General features: G+C 31.8%; 1 protein-coding gene across 1 annotated transcript; it reads right to left on the bottom strand.

Moving 5' to 3' along the window:
- Nucleotides 1–8,080: 8,080 nt before the first annotated feature.
- Nucleotides 8,081–18,702, bottom strand: LOC139489382 (chitinase-3-like protein 1). Its single transcript, XM_071275694.1, has 9 exons — nucleotides 18,693–18,702; nucleotides 18,098–18,277; nucleotides 17,335–17,597; nucleotides 16,771–16,895; nucleotides 15,908–16,022; nucleotides 13,160–13,345; nucleotides 10,446–10,568; nucleotides 8,650–8,989; nucleotides 8,081–8,361 (listed from the first exon to the last, which is right to left on the bottom strand). The coding sequence occupies exons 1-9, from the start codon at nucleotides 18,700–18,702 to the stop codon at nucleotides 8,081–8,083; spliced, it is 1,623 nt and encodes a 540-aa protein (XP_071131795.1).
- Between the last annotated feature and the right edge of the window lie 1,708 nt (nucleotides 18,703–20,410).

Raw genomic sequence — 20,410 nt, 5'->3', positions numbered from 1 at the left:
CTCATACCACATCTATAATAGATATAAAAGCCAAAGATAGGGGTACAGCAATCACCATTGTGTCATTATCGTAATCACTATGAAAAGAATTAAATATGCCAAAAGAAAAAAAAAGAAAAAAGAAAAAAAGGCATATAGACATAAGCACACCCGAAAAAACGAAAGACAGAAACACATATCAGATAATTCCGTAGATAGTCTGATAAAAAATCATGATAAAAAAGACTTTTGACCATTAAATATTTTTTATTTTATAATAACTGTTTTACTCTAAGCAATCTTAAACTTACCACTGTCCTGAAGTGACATACGATGTCTTGAAATAAATAAGTGTTCTGTGCTCACTTCTAAGGAAACAGTTAATTTTAAAGGTTATTAGTGGTTTATATATCCTTATATGGCTTTTCTTTTTTTTTTATATATTTTGTTGGTGTGATTAACTGGGTAAGATAATAAATTAACTAAACAATGTTTTATTTCCTGACGTGAACTTTCAATTTGTTTTTGTTTCTGTAATAAATCTGTTCCCGCTTATTGTATAAAATCGAAACAGAGTTTACACAACAATACTAGCCACCAACGTATATGACAACGTTTGCCACTGAACTGTATCGACTATATATCTTTCCGAAAAAATAGTACCTAAACGAATATGTTTAAGATTAAGACTTTAGATGCTGTATTCAATATGAAAGAAACACAAACATTGATAGATATTTTTTTTCATCAAAGAAACATGAACAAGTTTCAAAAGTAAACATAATGATTATCTTGGTATATTAGCGGAAGAATAATTGTGTTGCCTCCATTAGCAAACGTCATCATATATTATACATATTAACGTTATAAATCATCTTAGATAGAGATGAAGTAGAAGAAATCTTCAGAGTTACGGCATATGTTAGATTTTCTACGTCTGAGATAGTCTGTAATAGTTAAAATTCAGCCAACTTATGATTAACGTCTTTGGTACTTTTTTTTTAATAAATTCAACAGAACTGTAACAAAAGCTTAGAAAAAAATCGTAGTTATTCTACAAATGATAAACTGATCGCCATAACAACATGAACAAGATTTAATTTCAGATATGTAAGCTTTTTAATGTTTTGGAACATACACCAGTTCACTTAGTTAGCATGAAATGTAGATATTGTTTAAAAGGCAATTTCAATGGAAGCTTTGTCAATATGATTACAATATTACCCCAAGAGCTTGAATTTAAATAGTAATTGTACAATAGTTGTCCAATTTTGGATATGGAATATGAGATAAGCCAGCTGCTGAATGAATGGATGGGATCACTTTCTGGAGGAAGTGTTAATAGTAACAGCGCCTTTTGTGTGTACCCTGTAAACTTGTATGTGGTGGTTTAAAACATTACTCAAATAACCAATAAACAAATAATGACAAACTAACATGGGTTGTCTGCTGTATGAAATATTATGGTATAACATATATATTTATATAAAGAAAAGCATTACCAAGTTCCTTCTTTAAGATATCTCATTGAATTATTTAATAAAAGGAAATCATCTTTAGCCTTAAGCTTAGAACTATAAAAAGGGTGGGTGACTTATGTCCAAAAATAGTCTTGTCTATTCTGAAATTTTTGTTAGTTGTTTAGATTACTTTCTAATTGACTTTAAAAACCTGAAATATCTCTTTATTCATAATTATACTATATTACTCATTTGAACGAAACTAAAAAAATATTTACATTAAATACACCTAATGCCTAAAGAATATAAATGTCTAGCTTTTAAGGTCCACTAAACATTATCAGTGATCTTTTGGTAGTTTGTTTGAAACCATGATTTATTGTAAAATTTCCCCACTCTTAAAACATAAGCTGATGTTGTTTTATTGGCAATGACAAAAATGTCCACAAGAGATAACAATGATAAGGGTGTGGATGGCTATATTAACTCATTGTTAAAATATAAAACTGTAAAAACAACGAATGGAAAAAAAAATATGACAGACAGCAAACAATAACCACATGTACTAAAGGGTCACTTACTTGTGATAATCATATTCATAGTGTGTAGGGTTAACCATGTATGCGAACACCAAGCCCTCCCACAATCAGTAACAGTAGTGAAATTGCACACAACTTAAGTGTAAATTGTAAAATACAGTTGGAAAGGGCTCACCTCAAAAAGGTCAGCACAGAGTATATACTAAACCAATTAACAAAATGACACTGAGTTCAAATAGCTTGTTCAAAGCTAATTACAGTTGATGAATAAATACTATTGGCACCGACTAAAATCAGTACACATCCGATCAGTGAAAAGTGGGTTCAGTGTAATTATTATATATTATATTGATGTTTTGGGAGGCGACTTTCCTGGCATGGAACTTGCACCCTTGTGGGTTTAGTGTTACAGCCAAAGCTTTATGTATATGATGTGAAAGTACTGAGATCGTCGCTAATAACATGAGTAGTTATTTGCTTCTGGAGCCTGGAATTTTTATTTGTGAAAAAATATTTAACATAAAATCGTTTAACACTCATCATTCTTTTTTTTCTGATAAAAATTTGTTCGATTCTAAATCTTTACATGTTTGTTCAAGAAGAAAAATGTAAAAATAAACGTTTTCTTTTAAAAGTTGTGGTAAAAAAAATTAGTTAAAGGCAACAGTAGTATACCGCTGTTCAAAATGCATAAATAGATAGAGAAATCCGGGCTACAAACTAAAACTGATGGAAACGTATCAAATATAAGAGAACTACGACACAACAGAGACACAACACCGAAACGTAACACACAGAGAAACGAACTAGAATGTAACAATGACCATTTTCCTGACTTGGTACAAGACATTTTATGTAAAAAATGGTAGGTTGAACCTGGTTTTGTGGCATGACAAGCCTCCCGCTTTAATGGCAGTGTTAATTACTAGTATAACATTAAAATTACAATATTACACGACAGGGTTACAATAAATAAACAGATAAATGGGAGAAAATATAGGACAGAGAAACAAACGAATAATAGCCACCCAAAGGTAACAGGTTAAAAAAAATTTGTAATAATAATTAAACTAAAGTGGAGACTAGCTATAAAATAAAAAACGAATAAATTACAAAATCACAGCCCTATTAGCCATAGTCAATGCAACGCCCAAAGTGACGTCACATATAAATTTTTAAAACGTGTTCCGAAAATTAACAGAATTTGGATGAAATTCAAGATTAGATTTGTATGACTCATTTAACTTATATTAATAACAGTGAAAATGATAACACTAATTAATATTTAATTGAAGTAGTAATTAGATAATTAATTGTATTATCTAGCTTTGTGGTTGTTTCTTCTGATCAAACTGCAAACCAAATATATAGTGTAAATTTAGTTGATCAAAAATTAAATCTACAAAATAAACTGGATGAGTAGTTATCCCCCAATACAACACAATAATACGACAGAAAAAATACGATTTACAACTACAAACGTTAAAACATTTGAAAAAATCCGATGACAACAACAAACATAACATCAAAACCCAACAAATTAGTTTGGGATGGATCAGTACCGTGCCACGTCTTAAAGCAATACGAATTCACACTCAGAAAAACAGTCACATTTGGGAATAAGTCACATTCGGTAATAAAAAGATCAGACGACGTAATGACAAACCACAATCTAACACGTGGTAAAAATGTCCATAGTTAGTTTGGACAAAGATACATCGTATGGATTAACCAATTCGTGATGGTGTCCGTAAAATTTACGTAGTGTCATTTTTAATCTGTCCTCCTCATAACTTTGTTGAAGCAGTTTCTGCGTTAGGAGCACACTCATGTATATGAAGTCCGTATAGTGTGAACATGCACGAGAATAACGTATTAATTGAGATATGTAAATACCATACAAAGGGACAGAGGATACGTTACTACTGAGAAATGGGAAATTGATAATTGGGAGGTTGAATTCGTTCTAAAAAAACCCTAGTAAGATTGTGACTATATTGGTTAATCTAACGCAGAATAGTCTTCTGTTATAGGTTAATTATCATCACTTCAATAATTGCAAGTTTTTATCGACCATGACTGGCTAAACAGCCCTTGCACAGTCGGTACCATCACTATTGTGGAGAATTAGATCTTTAAATTGTAAAATAACAGAACACAATCTCGGTCTATATCTTAATTTAAATATACAAATTTTGAGACAGGAAAGTGATGCATTTGTAATATTATTCTTTTGAATTGAGATAATTATGCATTGTATTGTATTACTTGAACTGTTTTAAAAAATACAGAACTTTTTTTGAATAAATTTTTTTTTTCAACTTTGGCAAATAAGGGGAAGCAACTCATATTACTTTACTTTTACTACAAGATATTTTCATGAATTAAACCACTTTCCGCAAAATATATGTTTGTATAGTTTTAGTATGTTTTTCATAGATAGTAACATAATTGTTTTTCAAAGAATTAGTTGCAGGTTGTTCACTAAATTAACTTGACTAAAGGTGCAGTAACATTCAACAATTGTTAGATTTTTCAGTATAACTGATCATAACTAGTTGTTGGAAATACTAGCCGAAGTACAAACATAAATGTGTAATCGCCAAAGTCTTCAGATTGGGTTTACATTCATTACAAGAGTGACAGTCGTTAAATGACCTTTTAGTAATATTTAGTGAAAGTCAAGCACACAATCACCTAAGTCTTGATAAATCATTGTATTTAACAAAGCAGAGTAGTTTCGAGGCATTGTAAAGCTTACTATGCGGTATGGGCTTTCCTCATTGTTAAAGGCCATACGGTGACCTGTAGTTGTTAATTTCTGTGTCATTTAGTATCTTGTAGAGAAACAGTAACATCACAAAAATACTGATCTCCGAAGAAAATTCAAAACAGAAAGTCCCAAATCAAAGGCATAATTCAAAGCACAAACACATTACACGAATGGATATACTGACATATTCCTGACTTTGTACAGACATTTTATTATGTAGATTATGGTGGTGTTTGAACCTGGTTTTATAACTAGCTAAACCTCCCACTTGTATGACAGTCGCATCAAATTCCATCATATTGACAAAATATGCAAAAATGTCTCAAAAATAGGAGTACAGCAGTCAACATTGTTTTATAATTGCTTTACAAGACAAGTCTTAATATATGTTTAGTGATTCATAATGAAAGATATTAATCTAAAATAATCTTTCGTATAGTTTTATTTCCTTACATGGATTTATTTTATATTCTTATCTATATCTTGTCTTTTCTGGCGTATTGGTTACCACAATATATGTCACTTTTTTTTATTTTTAAGATAACAATTTGAAGGAACCAGGAAGGCATTTCGAAAAAAAAATTCTTTTCATTCAAGCTCGATGCAAACACATTCAAAATTCCAAAAATATGAAAGTCTAAACTAACCCAGATGGCAGCACCTGCCATTGAAATCTTTAAGCAACACATTTCCCATTAAATTACCACCTAAACCACTGTTCTATTACTCACCTAAAACTTCAATATGATACATCAAATATAAAGTAAACAATAAAAAAACGATTTATTCATCGGCATAAGTCATACGCATCAAAATGATTATTTCAGACTTTTGTGACTTATTACATTTTTCCGATAAACAGTGTGGTTCAAGCTATTTTAATTTTTTTTTGTCAAAGGGTCAAAAATAAATTTTTTGTCAAAATTGAAATTTATATAATGTCTTGATTACCACTTTAATAGATAATTACAAAATAGCGAAAATAGATACACTCGAAAAAATACATATAGATAACTTTTCAATTGGATTCATGTATATGTATAGATGTTTCACATTCTCATATCTAAGGAGTAAACTATTTGCTATACTGAAGTATAATGTTACGAACGTATGCTTAAGGATTAAACTTTGATTGTATTTTGTACGTATCAGAAATATATGAGGTTTTTTTTCATCAAAATAAGTAGATAAGAATTGAAATAAATGTGAGTCATTTAACATGTTATAATTTGATAAAATCAATACATCTGTTTATGTGTCGTATTGTAGATGTAGTAAATTATGTTTATATTATCTTTTATTTTTTGTGATTACGATGGAAAAGGTTATGTCTGCAAAAAGCATGATACAAAACATAAATGTATCAATGTGTAATCATTTAATGCTTCCGAGATTTTGATCAACTAAAGAGATAATGCACGATGAATTCTAAGGCAAATTGAAGCACATGACTTAAAGAATATTATGTATTTTATTCAGAAACCATAAATAAAACTTGTAGAATTGGAATACAAACTGGACATGCATTGGCAAACACGGAAATTGTAGTGTGCATTAAAATGACACAAATCATAGCTAAACAAGGATCAAATGAAAGTGACAAGTTCCTAGGATATATTTTTAATAAATATGCAAAAAAATATGATAATTCATTACTGATTTGGACTTTTCTTTATTGACAATCATTATGCAATCAAAACAATTACATGTCATTAGATTCCCTACATTATATGTGTACCAAATACCTCTCAAAATAAAAGTCGGTGAAAAACAAAATAACAAAAATATCGAACTCCAAGAAAAATTTAAAACAGAAAGTCCGAAGTCAAATGGCAAAGTCAAAAACACATCACGCGAATAGATAACAACTGTCATGTTCCTAACTTGGTGCAGGCATTTTCATATGTTGAAATTGATGGACAAAACTTTGTTTTATATGTGGCTAAACCACTCACTTATATACCAGTCGCAAAACATTCCATTTAATTGACAACGATGTGTAAACAAAACAAACAGTTATAAATGGTAAACATGTAAAACAAACGGGGGATTCAGCAGTCAACATTGTGTTGTAATATTAATCACTATAAACACCAAGAAATATGTAAATAAAGGCAACAGTAGTATACCGCTGTTCAAACTCATAAAATCCATGGACAAAAAACAAAATCGGGGTAACAAACTAAAACTGAGGGAAACGTATTAAACATAAGAGGAGAACAACGACACAACACTACAATGTAACACACACAGAAACGGACCAAGCATCAGACGAAATCCCACGAGAATAACAAATATAACATCAAAACCAAATACATGAATTTGGGATAGACAAGTAACAAAGAAACACACAAAGGCATATATACAAAGCACATTAACAAATATGAAAGAATACAAAAGTTACTTAAGCACAATAACACAATGATGGGATGTATAAATACAGAGACAGGTCCTCTATAACAAAGAAAACACAAATACAGAGACAGGTCCTATATAACAAAGAAAACACAAATACAGAGACAGGTCCTATATAACAAAGAAAACACAAAAGGCACCAACACCAAAAACATTATCAAAAAATAAAAGACAAAAATACAACAACTTTAACATAACAAAATTTTAGTTTTTGCTGGCTCAACATTATCGAAAAACATGACAGGTTTGCAGTACAAAACAAACGAAACTTGTAAAAAGAACAGCTTAAACTAGACAGTTAGGTCGAGTTCCGCTATTATGAATTGAATGTTGTAAAACCATGAGTATGACGGTGCTGCTAGACGGACATTTATTGCTTGACAAGACCGTTACCGACCGCGCGATGAAAATAAATAATAGATAACACTATGATCAAAAATGCATACCCCTTACCTGTAATACCTAGGCAATGGGTTACCTTAGCTGTATTTGGCAAAACGTTTAGTGATCCGGAATGCTCTAAACATTATTTTTATTCAATCATCACTGATGAGTCTGTTGTAGACAAAACGCGCGTTTGGCGCAAATATAAAGTTTCAATCCTAATATCTATGATGAGTTAGTATGCGAACAAAAGACTCATCAATGTTGCTCAAATAAAAAAAGTAAAAAAGCACTAAGAAATTACATGAAAAAGAGCATTTAGGACATGAAACTGCGTAAGATTTCAGCAGTTACAACTGATGTAATTTATTCCTTAGTTATTCGAAAATTTTAATCTAACAGTTAATTTACAGTTATAACCATATCAATGATAATGCTACTAATGTTATAGACATATTTCTAGATATAAAACAATGTTGAACATGTTTGCTGAATTCATTGTAATGAATATATTGGGTTATGACCGACGGTTAATACTTTGGCTCCTTCGTACCAAATTGATCAGTTTCACCTTCTATGTTAATTTCGTCATAAATATAACCAACATTCGGCAATACACTCGGACCTTTCAAGTTGTCATACTGTTCTGGTCTTATCTTCTGTATACAAAAACGCAACAGAACGACCTCATAACCTTTCAGTTTGAAGATGAAAAGGAGTAGCACCATAACTGTTGCCAGCGCTATCGTCAGTAACACACCAAGAACAACATCTACTGATCTGTTACTGCTTTCACAACATTCTTGAAAGCCTAGAAAAAATGCAGATTGAAAACATTTTTTTATCAAATACAAATACAGTACTAATGACACAAACTCAATCCAAATGTGAGAATGTTAAAAAATTAAAAGAATTATTTTTCAACTAGATAATATAAATGATGGCCCAATACTTTGCAAAGATAGTTAACAGCACGGTTTATATAATTCAAAGAAATAGCGTATTGTGACATAAGGCCAAATTACTTTTTCTAGATCAGGAATGCAATTTATTGTGATAAAATTTAAAAAGCAGTACTTTCTAAAACAATCTTTGATACCTGATGATTTAGTTGAATCAGTTATCGATATCTTTGTCGTAAAATCAGTCATTTCTGCCTTTGCTGATGTATATGTCGTCGACATCTTAGTTGAAGATTTAGTCGTTGAAGATTCCGTCGTTGATACCTTTATAGATGAGTGAGTTGTTGAACCTTTAGTTGGTGGCGTTGTGCTTGGGCTTGTAGATTGAAAGACAGGAGGAACCACAGATCCATTGAAAACATTCCTCATTGTTGTTATAATCGGATATTTTCCAAGCCCACATACATCATTGAAATCATCAACATCTACTGCCCATATCATACCTCCGCCTAAATTGTTGTCCATGACATACTTTGTCTATAATAATCAAATCAGAATTTTAAATATGTTTTCGTTATTATATATCATAAAGACTTTGGCTGATGTAGATGTTGTTCTCAGGATTTATTTTCGTTAGAGGCCAATTTAAATCCAATATCATTTAAAAAACGTTATGAAGTTAAATGCACGTTTGATTTTCAATGTATCTATGAAATAAGAATTTTTAGTAAAAACGATACTGCTTATTGTTTAAAAATAAGCAACCTTCAAAAATAAAATTTTTACATTGTATTTCAGACGGATCTATAAGTACTAGTATCTATTTTTTGGAAATTGCACAAGGTTTTTTTTCTTGCTCTCTGACCACTAATGAGGCATTTGCAATAGATACCGTAGGGGGTGTACTGCTTGACAGTAAAACACGATGACCTTTACTTTGTCTCATTTTGTCTTTTTGAGATATACTTATTTTCTTTTCTATTCCAAATTCATGCATTTAGGGTTTATGTTATATTTGTTATTCTCGTCGAATTTTGTCTAATGCTTAGTTCATTTCTGTGTGTGTTACATTTTAATGTTGTGTTCCCATTCTCTTATATTTAATGCGTTTCCCTCGGTTATGGTTTGTGACCTGGATTTGGGTTTTTTCTATCTATTTATGAGTATTGAACATCGGTATACTACTGTTGCCTTTATTTGCTTATTAAATAATTCCATTTTAATCGATTAAAACAGCATCCTCTGATGATGTGCTTAAACTCCAATGTACGAGGTCAACACACTTGAAATGAATCAAATAAGTCAAAAATCGCTTCTTTTTCTATGTGTATGTCCAAAGCTAGGAACATGTTGCACAGTTATTGTTGTTTAACTTTGTTGCTGTCCACCATGTACATCAATTCAGAATTAAACATTTATGAATTAGCACACATAATTTTAATCTTGGAATCAGAAAAATAGTTTCTGGTGCATTATGAATAAAGTGTCTTTTTAGTTATTCTGATTTCCAGCAGAGCAAAAATGCCGTGGAATTAAGCAAGATACCGGCTTCAACAATGTACAATGTCCATAGCATCAGCTATCGAATACCACAATATTACAATATTACAACCTAAACAAAAAAAAACGCCCTAATTTATGAAAAACCAATAAACAGAAATGATAGTCATTAATAACAAGCTTGAGTTTGGAAAGGTCATCTAGGATGTGGCGAGGTGAAAAATGTTTCCAATCTATTGTAGCGCTGCAATAGCTCAGCAATAAAACTGTTAACATGTGTTGTTAATAACTGACCTGATAGACTAGACGTTAAATTGACTTAGACTAGAACAAAAAATATGTCTGCGTATGTCAATATCAACTTATTTTCTTGGACATGCAGGTGCTATTTGTAATTTGAAGTTAAGCATTCAGCAATGTATCAATCAATCAAATTGTTTTGGGATTAATAGAGGAATATTTTTCCATGTTTTAAATCCTGGTTATATCTTACCTTTAATGCCACACTTCTAGGATTATCGTAACCAACCCATTGATCACCTTTGTAGGCATATGGTACTTGTTGATCATCAAGCCAACCTTCTGTCCATCCCTGATTGTTGATATTGGAGCAGATCTGTCGAAACACAAAGAGTGATTACACAGATCGAAATCTTTTAATTCGTTGTTCCTTGAAAACACATGACGTGACTGATGATCGAATTGCTGTGAAATTTTCAATTTGTGGCTAGAACCTTTATGCATACATAAACTCATCATAGATACAAGGATTCAAATTTATTTATTTACGCCAGACAAGCGTTTCGTCTACAAAGACTCATCAGTGACGCTCGAATAATAAAATGTTAAAAGGCCAAAAAAGTACGAAGTTGAAGAGCATTGAGGTCCAAAAATTCCAAAAATTTTTCCAAATACATCTAAGGTAATATCTTCCTGAGGTAGAAAAGCCTTAGTATTTAAAGAATTAAAATGTTTAGCTAACAGTTAATTTATAATCATAAACATATAAATGATAACTCAAGTCAACACAGAAATGCTGACTTCTGGGCTGTTGATACCCTCGGGGTAACAAATCTCCATCAGCAGTTGCATCGACCAAAAATATCTTTATAACGAAATATTTTATTATAAGAACCAGTTTGTCTAAAGTCTTAACAAAATAATTTTATATTGACGCAACTGTGGGCTACTTTAAAAGAAGCATGTTTACATGGTACACATATGGATCTTCTTGTAAATATACGGCATATTCAGTAAATTGTCCATTGATAATAGGACATAACTTGAGAATGGTTAAATGACAATATTCGTACCTGTTTCTAAATTGTTTGGAATAGGCATTTTGTGTAGAATATTTGGTTGAGGCAAAGTAATGTTAAACTTGACATTTTTTCCACATTCATAAATGATCTGTGTTTGGTGATAATAAGCAATGTTAAAAAGTTTCATAACAGTTGCTTAGGGAAAATAATGTCGAGATAAAGAAACTTATTTTTGGGACCGACGTACAGTTGAACAAGGATAAGACTTAATACTCCTCTGAGAAAAAAAAATCCGGGTTACAAACTAAAACGAAGGTAAATGCATCAAATATAACTAAAATATAACAACTGCCATTTTCCTGACTTCGGACATTTTAAGAAAAAAATGGTGGGTTGAACCTGATTTGTGGCATTCCAAAACTCCCGCTTTTATGGCAATATTTAATATAACATTAAAATGACAACATTACATGACAGGACTACAATACAAATAAATTAGAGAACATATAGGACAGAGAAACACACAAATATAAGCTTACAAAAGGTACCAGGTTTAAAATTTAATACGCCAGACGTGCATTTCGTCCAAACAAGAGTAACCAGTGACGCTCAGATGAAAAAGTAAAGTAAACTAAGTTTGTTATTACGCCAGACACGCATTTAGACGAGAAAAGGCCAATCAATGGCCCTGATATAAAAAAAAGGTGACTGGTACAAATAAATTAAGGTACAAGTTAAACAGCAGCAAAGAACAATATTCCGAAAGGTTTTGTCAAGTACAGCCAAAGTAATCTATATATTTGGTTCATATCTAAAAGGACTTATAAAATTAGTTTGCTATCGTGAGTATATTATATCTTTTGTGTGGTTTGCAATGAAATACACACTTTATCATTGTCGAGCTTTTCCGGTGCTATACCTTAAAAAGAAATGCTCAAACTGCAACATTTACAAGCAAGGGATGCTAATACGCATTATTGTTAGGACTATAAGACAATAAGGGGCCTAAACGAATAAGCCAATTTCATATAAATTAGCCTTTGTCGTATTGGATAAAAACCTTAATGTCTTATAGTTCTTAATAAATGCGTCATTTTATATCAGTATTTAGATTAAAACGAGATTTAATAATCTACAACATTAGGACTGTGGAATGACAAACTAAGCATGGGTTTTGTCGTTAATAATCTACAACATTAGGACTGTGGAATGACAAACTAAGCATGGGTTTTGTCGTTTATGATCTACAACATTAGGACTGTGGAATGACAAACTAAGCATGGGTTTTGTCGTTTATGATCTACAACATTAGGACTGTGGAATGACAAACTAAGCATGGGTTTTGTCGTTAATGATCTACAACATTAGGACTGTGGAATGACAAACTAAGCATGGGTTTTGTCGTTAATGATCTACAACATTAGGACTGTGGAATGACAAACTAAGCATGGGTTTTGTCGTTAATAATCTACAACATTAGGACTGTGGAATGACAAACTAAGCATGGGTTTTGTCGTTAATGAGACTGCAAAAAAAGCAAAAGAAGAACATTTAGAGGTCTTCAACTTTAGATACAATGCCTATGAATATGCCACAGAAATGTCTGACTTGAGACAGGGGTGTGAACTTTGTTAGCTCACGGTATATCAATCTTCCCATTTGTATTTTCAATTGGGGGCAAGGATACAGCTTAAATTATATTTATTCTATTATACTACTTTATTCTTAATTTTTGGAAAGTTATAGATTGATTGATAGATCATATAAAATATGATGTAACATTCAATATCATTTAAAGGTATTGTTTGTTACCAGACATAAGTTACTGCTTTAGTTTTCTATGTTGTGCCATGTGTCCTATTGTATGTCTGTGGCATGGCGTTGTCAGTTTATTTATGATTCATGACTTTGATTGTCCTTCTAGTATCTTTCGTCGATCTTTTACCTCGTAATATGATAGAAATCCTTTTTCTTTTGTAAATTTTCCTGGTGTTCCTGCTCCCAGTGTAGGAGCACCAAATCCTGTCTGAGCTGTATTTTGTAACACAAAAGACCTTCCATATGTTCCAATCCCAAGTATCAGTTTGGTTTTCGGTGTTCCTCCATTTAACCACATTTTGATAGCAAAGTCCTTAAATAGAAAATTAGAATTAATTCACACAATTTCCTTCTGTACTACCTGTTTTTTTTTAATTGTATGTTGCTCGCTCTATTAATTGCGTCTGGCGTATGAAATTATAATCCTGGTACTTTTGATAACTATTTACGCCTTTCTTTAGAAATATTGTTTATATTCTGTCTCACCGAAACCTATAGAGTGGGGTGCTCTTATTCGCCGTTTTATGATTTTGATGTGTAAAAACTTCAAATGATGGCTGAAATGAAAGAAATATGGCGGTACATTAAATTTTTATAACAAATATGATTATTTTGTAAACTTGGACACATTTCGGCACTTACCGCAAAGGACCAACAAACAGATTAGGATTTTCGGCCAATTTCTTGAATGAAAAATACGATTTTAAAGAAATATTTATTAGTAATTCTTTGACTGATTGCCCTTTAAATTTTAGTTCTTTACATCTTTGAAATGTCTGCTATCCATCTATTATAAAGTTGATTTGATAAATATTGTTTAAAGCTGCAGTTATTTGGTTTTAAATAAATGTGTAAAAACGGCGAACATGTGACCCCCTTTGACAAAACATCAGGAAATTTCATATAGCCTTTAACATGTTTCATCTAACTTTTCAGGTGATTTCTTTTGAAAGAAATACTATTTCAAGCTAAAATATTTTACTTTTGGTGTTATGTTCATATAGAAATATCAGTTTACTTCAAACACATACAGACCTAACCATAAACTGCAGAAAACATGGAAACTTGTGGCGAAAATAAGTACCCCACTCTATATAAAAAAGAGAGATTGACTGACAACTAATCAGGATTTTATCTGAGCATTCTAGTTATTAAAAAATTGATAAGGTCTTCATCGGTGAAAGAGTATGTTGAAATTCGGCCTTAAATTGAAGTTCACACCTCAAATTTTTGAATCAGAATGATGTCATCTTGAATTGATTACTCTAACTTGCATCCTCTTTTTGACGTCTAATTTACTGTCATGCATAATGAAACGTTCTACAAAGAATATTGACTTAAGGTGGTACCTAACACTTTAACTAAAATTAATTTGGCTCGTTTAGTTTTCTTAAAATTTTGACAAAGTATTTACTTTGACCCTTTGACAAAAATATAAAAAATTTAAAAATTTTGAACCAACCGTTTTATTAGAAAAATTACACTGGTTATATAGCAGTTTGACAAACACTCATTTTGATCATTGAGAAGCTTAATATCCCTTTAACTACACAACGTAATTAAAACGTTTAGCTGACTTTACAGAGTTATCTTCCTGTAGTGTTAGGAACCACCTTAAGTCTATTTAGTGTATATTGAGAGCACTGTTTTACAACAAAAAAGATCCAAGCCGCATCTGCATATCGAGTTCCGGAGTTTGTACACATTTACTGCCATAGCTTCCTGAATAGAAGATTGCTGTTCACAAGCCAGTTATTGTATAACAGACCTCTTTACTAAGCGAAATTATTGTATAAGCATTGTATAAAGGATCTATATACTGACGCAATTATAGGCGTCGTGTGCTTCGGGAGAAAGGGAGTGTTGCATTTTTTTGCTTCAATTTTGATTACCCTTGTATTAATAATTTACATAATTTGTACTTGATTAAACGGATATATGCTTTATACAGCTGAAGGACGCCTCCGGGTGCGGAAATTTCTCGCTACATTTAAGACCTGTTGGTGACCTTCTGCTGTTGTTTTATTCTATGGTCGGGTTGTTGTCTCTTTGGCACATTCCCCATTTCCATTCTCAATTTTATTTATACAGTATGCAAAAACCTTAGTTCTCGTCGACTTTGTAAGTTTGAAACAATCCCTTTCCTGTTGGTGAGTTTTCTATGAGCTACAACCTCTTTTCTATTGGTGTCTTAACCCAGAGCTACACCCTCTTTTGTTGATGTCTTTTATTTTTATATATTTGTGTTGGATAGTTTTGTTGTATATGTCCATTGTGATCATTTGCATAGTTCACTGCTGGCCTGTTATATCTGCATGGGTTACACAACTACCATTGTCGAAATTATGGAACTTTCTAAGCATCTGTCTTATAAGTGAAAGGTTTGGCTAGATATAGACAAAGGTTTAATTTTTTCGGTAAATGCATGTACTAAATCAGAAATTTTATCCTTTTTATTAACGTTCTTGGAGCTAAGAACGTTGTTCTACATTTCCATATAACGGATCTTTATACTTACTGCATTAATGGCGTTAAAAGGGGCCTTGTATTACGGACATTTATACGTACTACATGACGGGTGCCCTATATGTGGATCTGCTTACTCTTTCGGAGTAACAAAGATTACCACCAGTTTGTGTTGGGGATCGTGTTGCTTGGTCTTTTTTCTATGTTGTGTTTTGTGTACTATTGTTTATCTGTTTGTCTTTTACGTTTTTAGCCATGATGTTGATAGTCTATGTTTATTATATGAGTTTGAAAGTTCATTTCGGATCTGTCGCCCCTTATAAGGCTCTGCAAGGAACTATAGATTTATATACTACATAAAAGGCGTTGATAGGTGACATATATCTGTATAACGGACCTGTATACTTACAACGTTAAAGGCCTCGTTCGGAGATAACGATTTGTATAAGGGACTGTTATGTTGTGTAACGCTGTTGTAATCACTGAACAAATCATATGACATGAGATTGATGAAATCCAAATGTCTGAAAGTGATAGAATATTGAAAAATTATATTTTTACATTTGTATTTTTTTTGAATTGACAGTTTCACATTTTATGATCCTTAACATTACTTAATCATAAGATTCATGACTGATGACAGAAACAAAATAAACGATGTATTCGGATTAACTATAATATTTGGTAAACGGAAAAAATACCCTAAAAAAATTAATAAAGACGAAAACCGCATTAGAATAAACATTGTATTGCAGGGGAAAATCAAATGACTGAGATACTGTGTTGGTAGATATGTAGTATGTTTGTGTTGTTTCTTAATACACTGATTTAATCACATGGTATGCTGTATGCTGTCAGGAATCTGATGTACAGTAGTTGTCGTTTTTTTATGTAATTTATACGTGTTTCTCGTTTCTCGTTTTTTTATATAGAGTAAAACGTTGGTTTTCCCGTTTGAATGGTTTTAAACTAGAAATTTTGGGGCCCTTTATAGCTTGTTGTTCGGTGTGAGACAAGGCTCCGTGTTGAAGACCGCACATTGACCTATAATGGTTCACTTTTATAAATTGTTATTTGGATGGAGAGTTGTTTCCTTGGCACTCACACCACATCTTCCTATATCTGTTGAACATAATATTGCTTACTATTACGAACAAGAAAAATGAAAACAAAACATACATATTAAGTGTTTTTTACACGGCTTTCAGAGAAAGAAGGCATTTTTACAAGGTTTTTAGGAATATAATTTGGTATAAGGACTAACAGTCTTACTGTGCTATTTTGTTAATTTCATAAGCACTTTCTATTGTAGATTGACCGGCTGCAACAGCGGCTGTCAACAGAAGACGTGATCGACCGGAAATCAACATTTCATTGTCATATCTTGTACGTAATGTCTGAAGTATTGAAATATAGAAAAAATCATTATTGGCCTAATCATACAATTCATTTACAATTTTAACACGACATTAGACAATTTTTTGCAATACGTATTGGCACAGTACATTTTCGGAGTTTTTCACATTTGAAATGTTTTACCATGAACATATATCATAAACCCCCCCAAAGTACCACTGGTATATGTTCTGATCCATTCTGAAGTTTCTTTATCACTTGACATTACAATAAGATTATGTCCAGTGATTTTTGTTTTGCTTTATGTAGATTACATATAAAACAAGGACTTCCTTAATATAATTGCTGAATCATGGTTCATAAATAGTACTTGATGATTTAAATTACTTTTTTTCACAACTTATTATGTTATTCATAAATTCATAAATGCACGTTTGCTTTGCATGTTCTTTGCAAATTATCTAAACTGAATAATATTACCTGTACTAAATCAGTAAACCTCTGTTTATCTTCTGGAGGACTCCCTCTGTTTGCAGGATATTCCCAATCAAGATCTAAACCATCGAAACCATTAGCCCTGAGGAATGTCACTGAATTTGTAGCAAACTCCTCTATATTAGATTGAGTGGCTACCATAAGTGTAAAATTGTCACTTCCATGATTCCAACCTCCGATAGCCAGCAGGACCTTTAAGGAGGGATTGTTACTTCGTACATCACGAATCATATCATACTGTCCTTTACCTATTGAAACAAAGAAACTGTTTTAACATTACCACCCAAATACAATTATTGAACGAATAAGAAAGTGATCAAATAAAATGTTGAAAAAAAATGAATTTCTTTGGTAAAATATAGATTTCTTGCTTCTTCGTTATTGATGACAAAAAATCAATTAAAAATGTAGTTTGAAAAAGAACCAGTAGCGCAAATATAGGAGACAAAATATACATTTTCACCGAACTAGTGGACAATTTTTTTTTAAAGGGGCCAGCTGAGGACTACCTCCGGGTACGGGATAGTCTCGCTGCGTTGAAGACCTATTAGTGTCCTACGGCTGTTATCTTCTTGTTTGTCTGGTTGTCTCTTTAACATATTCCCAATTCCCATTCTTAATTTTATATTGTAACTTAAAATAATATTCTTTTCATACGGTTCGATATTGTTTCCCACAACCTTGGCGATTAAATAAAAAAAAATGATTTAGACCCACTAGCCCCCTTAAGATGTTTTGAATAACTTACCCCATTCATTGATATCATTCCATTCATACGGTTCGATATTGTTTCCCACAACCTTGGCGAAAGCATATATTACGTGAGTACAAAGATACGGATCAACATCACTAGCCATGTACTTCCAAATCCCATCCCGATACTGGGCCCAGTTTGAAAAGTAGCACACTCGTTTATAATTTCCATAGACTGTAATTTATATTTCAAAGATATATGAATACATTCAATCATGCAATATCAAAATAGACAAACAATGTGTTTTGACTCTTCATTCACATTTATGATCAGTGTTCAAAATCCTGCATGTCAATTAGGCTTCAAAGTTGTCATTTATTTGATTTATGTTGTGTTTATTTTTTAGTTTCAAAGAAATCGATGTAGGATAGTACTCACAACTATTCATTGAATTTGTGTAAAATACACAGTGGATATAACGTTTAGATAAAAATGAAGAATAATCAAACATGCATCTTTAACAGTTAATGGAACATTTCAAGCTAAACAAATGTCATTGTCCTTGTTTGTAACCTTATTTTATTTTACTCAAAGTAAAACTTATTGTATTAACATTGCATTTGTTCTAATATATCGCAATCAAACTTACCAGTTGCCATTACAATTAAGAAAACCAGGCCAATGTATCTGTTCATCTGAATGGAAAATATTATAAAGCTGTATGCAATTACAGACTTTTGTAGATTTGTTACTGACAATATCTGATAAAAATATATGTGCGCTTTATAATAATGGTCAAAAGTAATAAGGACGTAATAAATGAACAATATAATAGTGAGAAAAAAAAGTGAACAAGAGGGCAATAAATATTTCTTTGTACATTTTGAACCTCTTTCACTTAATCATTTTATAACTGTTTAATATGATTTACACAGAAAGCTCAAAAATGTTTTTTTTTTTTTTATTTAATGACATATCAAAGAAATTTTAAGAACAGCCATATTGATGGGACAAACAATAATGCTTCGATAAAGGAAATAACGAATAATATGATTCATTATTCATAATACTTACAAGAATAAAAACTAAGATATCGACACACAGCCATGCATAAAATAAATACTACCGTTCCACATAAAAGAGAAAGAGGGTAGAAATCCAAATATAAAACAACAAACTCAGAACTTGTTTGGCACCACCACATTTGAGAGACATTTTTGGTCCAAATGCGAACCTGGTGCAGAAAAATTGGTACCGTTACTGTTATTGCTATCACTGGGTCGATGCCTCTGCTGGTGGGCTGGTGGTCATGAAAATACGGATTTTTTGTGTTATTAAAATTTGCTGTTACAAACTGTTAGAAATTATTATAAATTAAGGAATGTATATTCCTCATGCAAAGCTCTGATTTGTTTTTCGGATTTGGCTATACTTTTTGGACCTTTTAGATTATAGCTCTTCATCTTTTATATAAAAAGCTTTGGATTTCAAATAGTTTGGCCACGAGCATCCCTGAAGAGATATGTATTGTCGAAATGCGCAGCTGGTGCAAAATTGGTACCGTTAATGTTATTGCAGATGCGTATCTCAAATGCAAGTCAATGACCTCATCTTATCTTCTGTTAATAGGAGATCATTGAAGCTGGCTAATACATTATATTATTCTTCAACTTTTTTGTCTGAGTTTTTAACTGCAATAAATAATTGAAATTTGCACTCTGTTTATAAAAGCTTTAAAATCATCTTGTTGCTAGGTTATTCAAAAATACACGATAACTATTATCATTATTGATGGCTGGTGTGGTTTGTGTTGCTGTTGTACCTCTAAAGTGTCTTTGTTTTGTTCACGCATAGTTGTTAATATAACGGAATTTAATGCGACTGTCGTACAAGTGAGAGGTTTAGCGTTATCATACCAGGTTCTGAAAATGCCTGTACCAAGTCAGGAATATGACAGTTATTGTCCATTTGTTTGATTTGTTTTATCATTTGATTTTGCCATTTGATAAGAACTTTCCGTTTTGAATTTTCTCGGAGTTCAGTATTTTTGTTATTTTACTTGTTTATAGACGAAATGCGCGTCCGGCGAATAAAAATCAAATCATGGTTTCAAAAATAAGTTTATCTTTCACTTAGGCACTAGTTTTAACAATACAATAATATGATAATATAACGAAGTTTCTTCAACTTACCATTATCCTGCAGTACTGTGTCTTATTTTGAACGGAATAATTGTTCACGTCTAGGGAAACATTCAATCTTTAAATCAAAGTGACAGTTGGTTGTATTTCCTTATATGGCTCGTCGTGCTTTTTTTACAGGCCTCTGTTTTATTGATATTGTAAATTAATGTGAAATAAATAAAAT

This window comes from Mytilus edulis, chromosome 9, assembly GCF_963676685.1.
Source record: "Mytilus edulis chromosome 9, xbMytEdul2.2, whole genome shotgun sequence".
Classification (NCBI taxonomy): Eukaryota; Metazoa; Mollusca; class Bivalvia; order Mytilida; family Mytilidae; genus Mytilus; species Mytilus edulis.
Note: the sequence above shows the minus strand (reverse complement) of the source record. Positions and strands in the feature narration are given on the sequence as shown.

Bases quoted from the DNA above. Each gene is read 5' to 3' on its own strand.
- LOC139489382 (XM_071275694.1), bottom strand. The intron at 10,569-13,159 runs GTAAAAGATCGA...GTGTTTCGACAG, and splicing joins GATTTCTATCATATTACGAG to ATCTGCTCCAATATCAACAA. The intron at 8,362-8,649 runs GTATCAAAGATT...CATTTTTTCTAG, and splicing joins TGATTCAACTAAATCATCAG to GCTTTCAAGAATGTTGTGAA.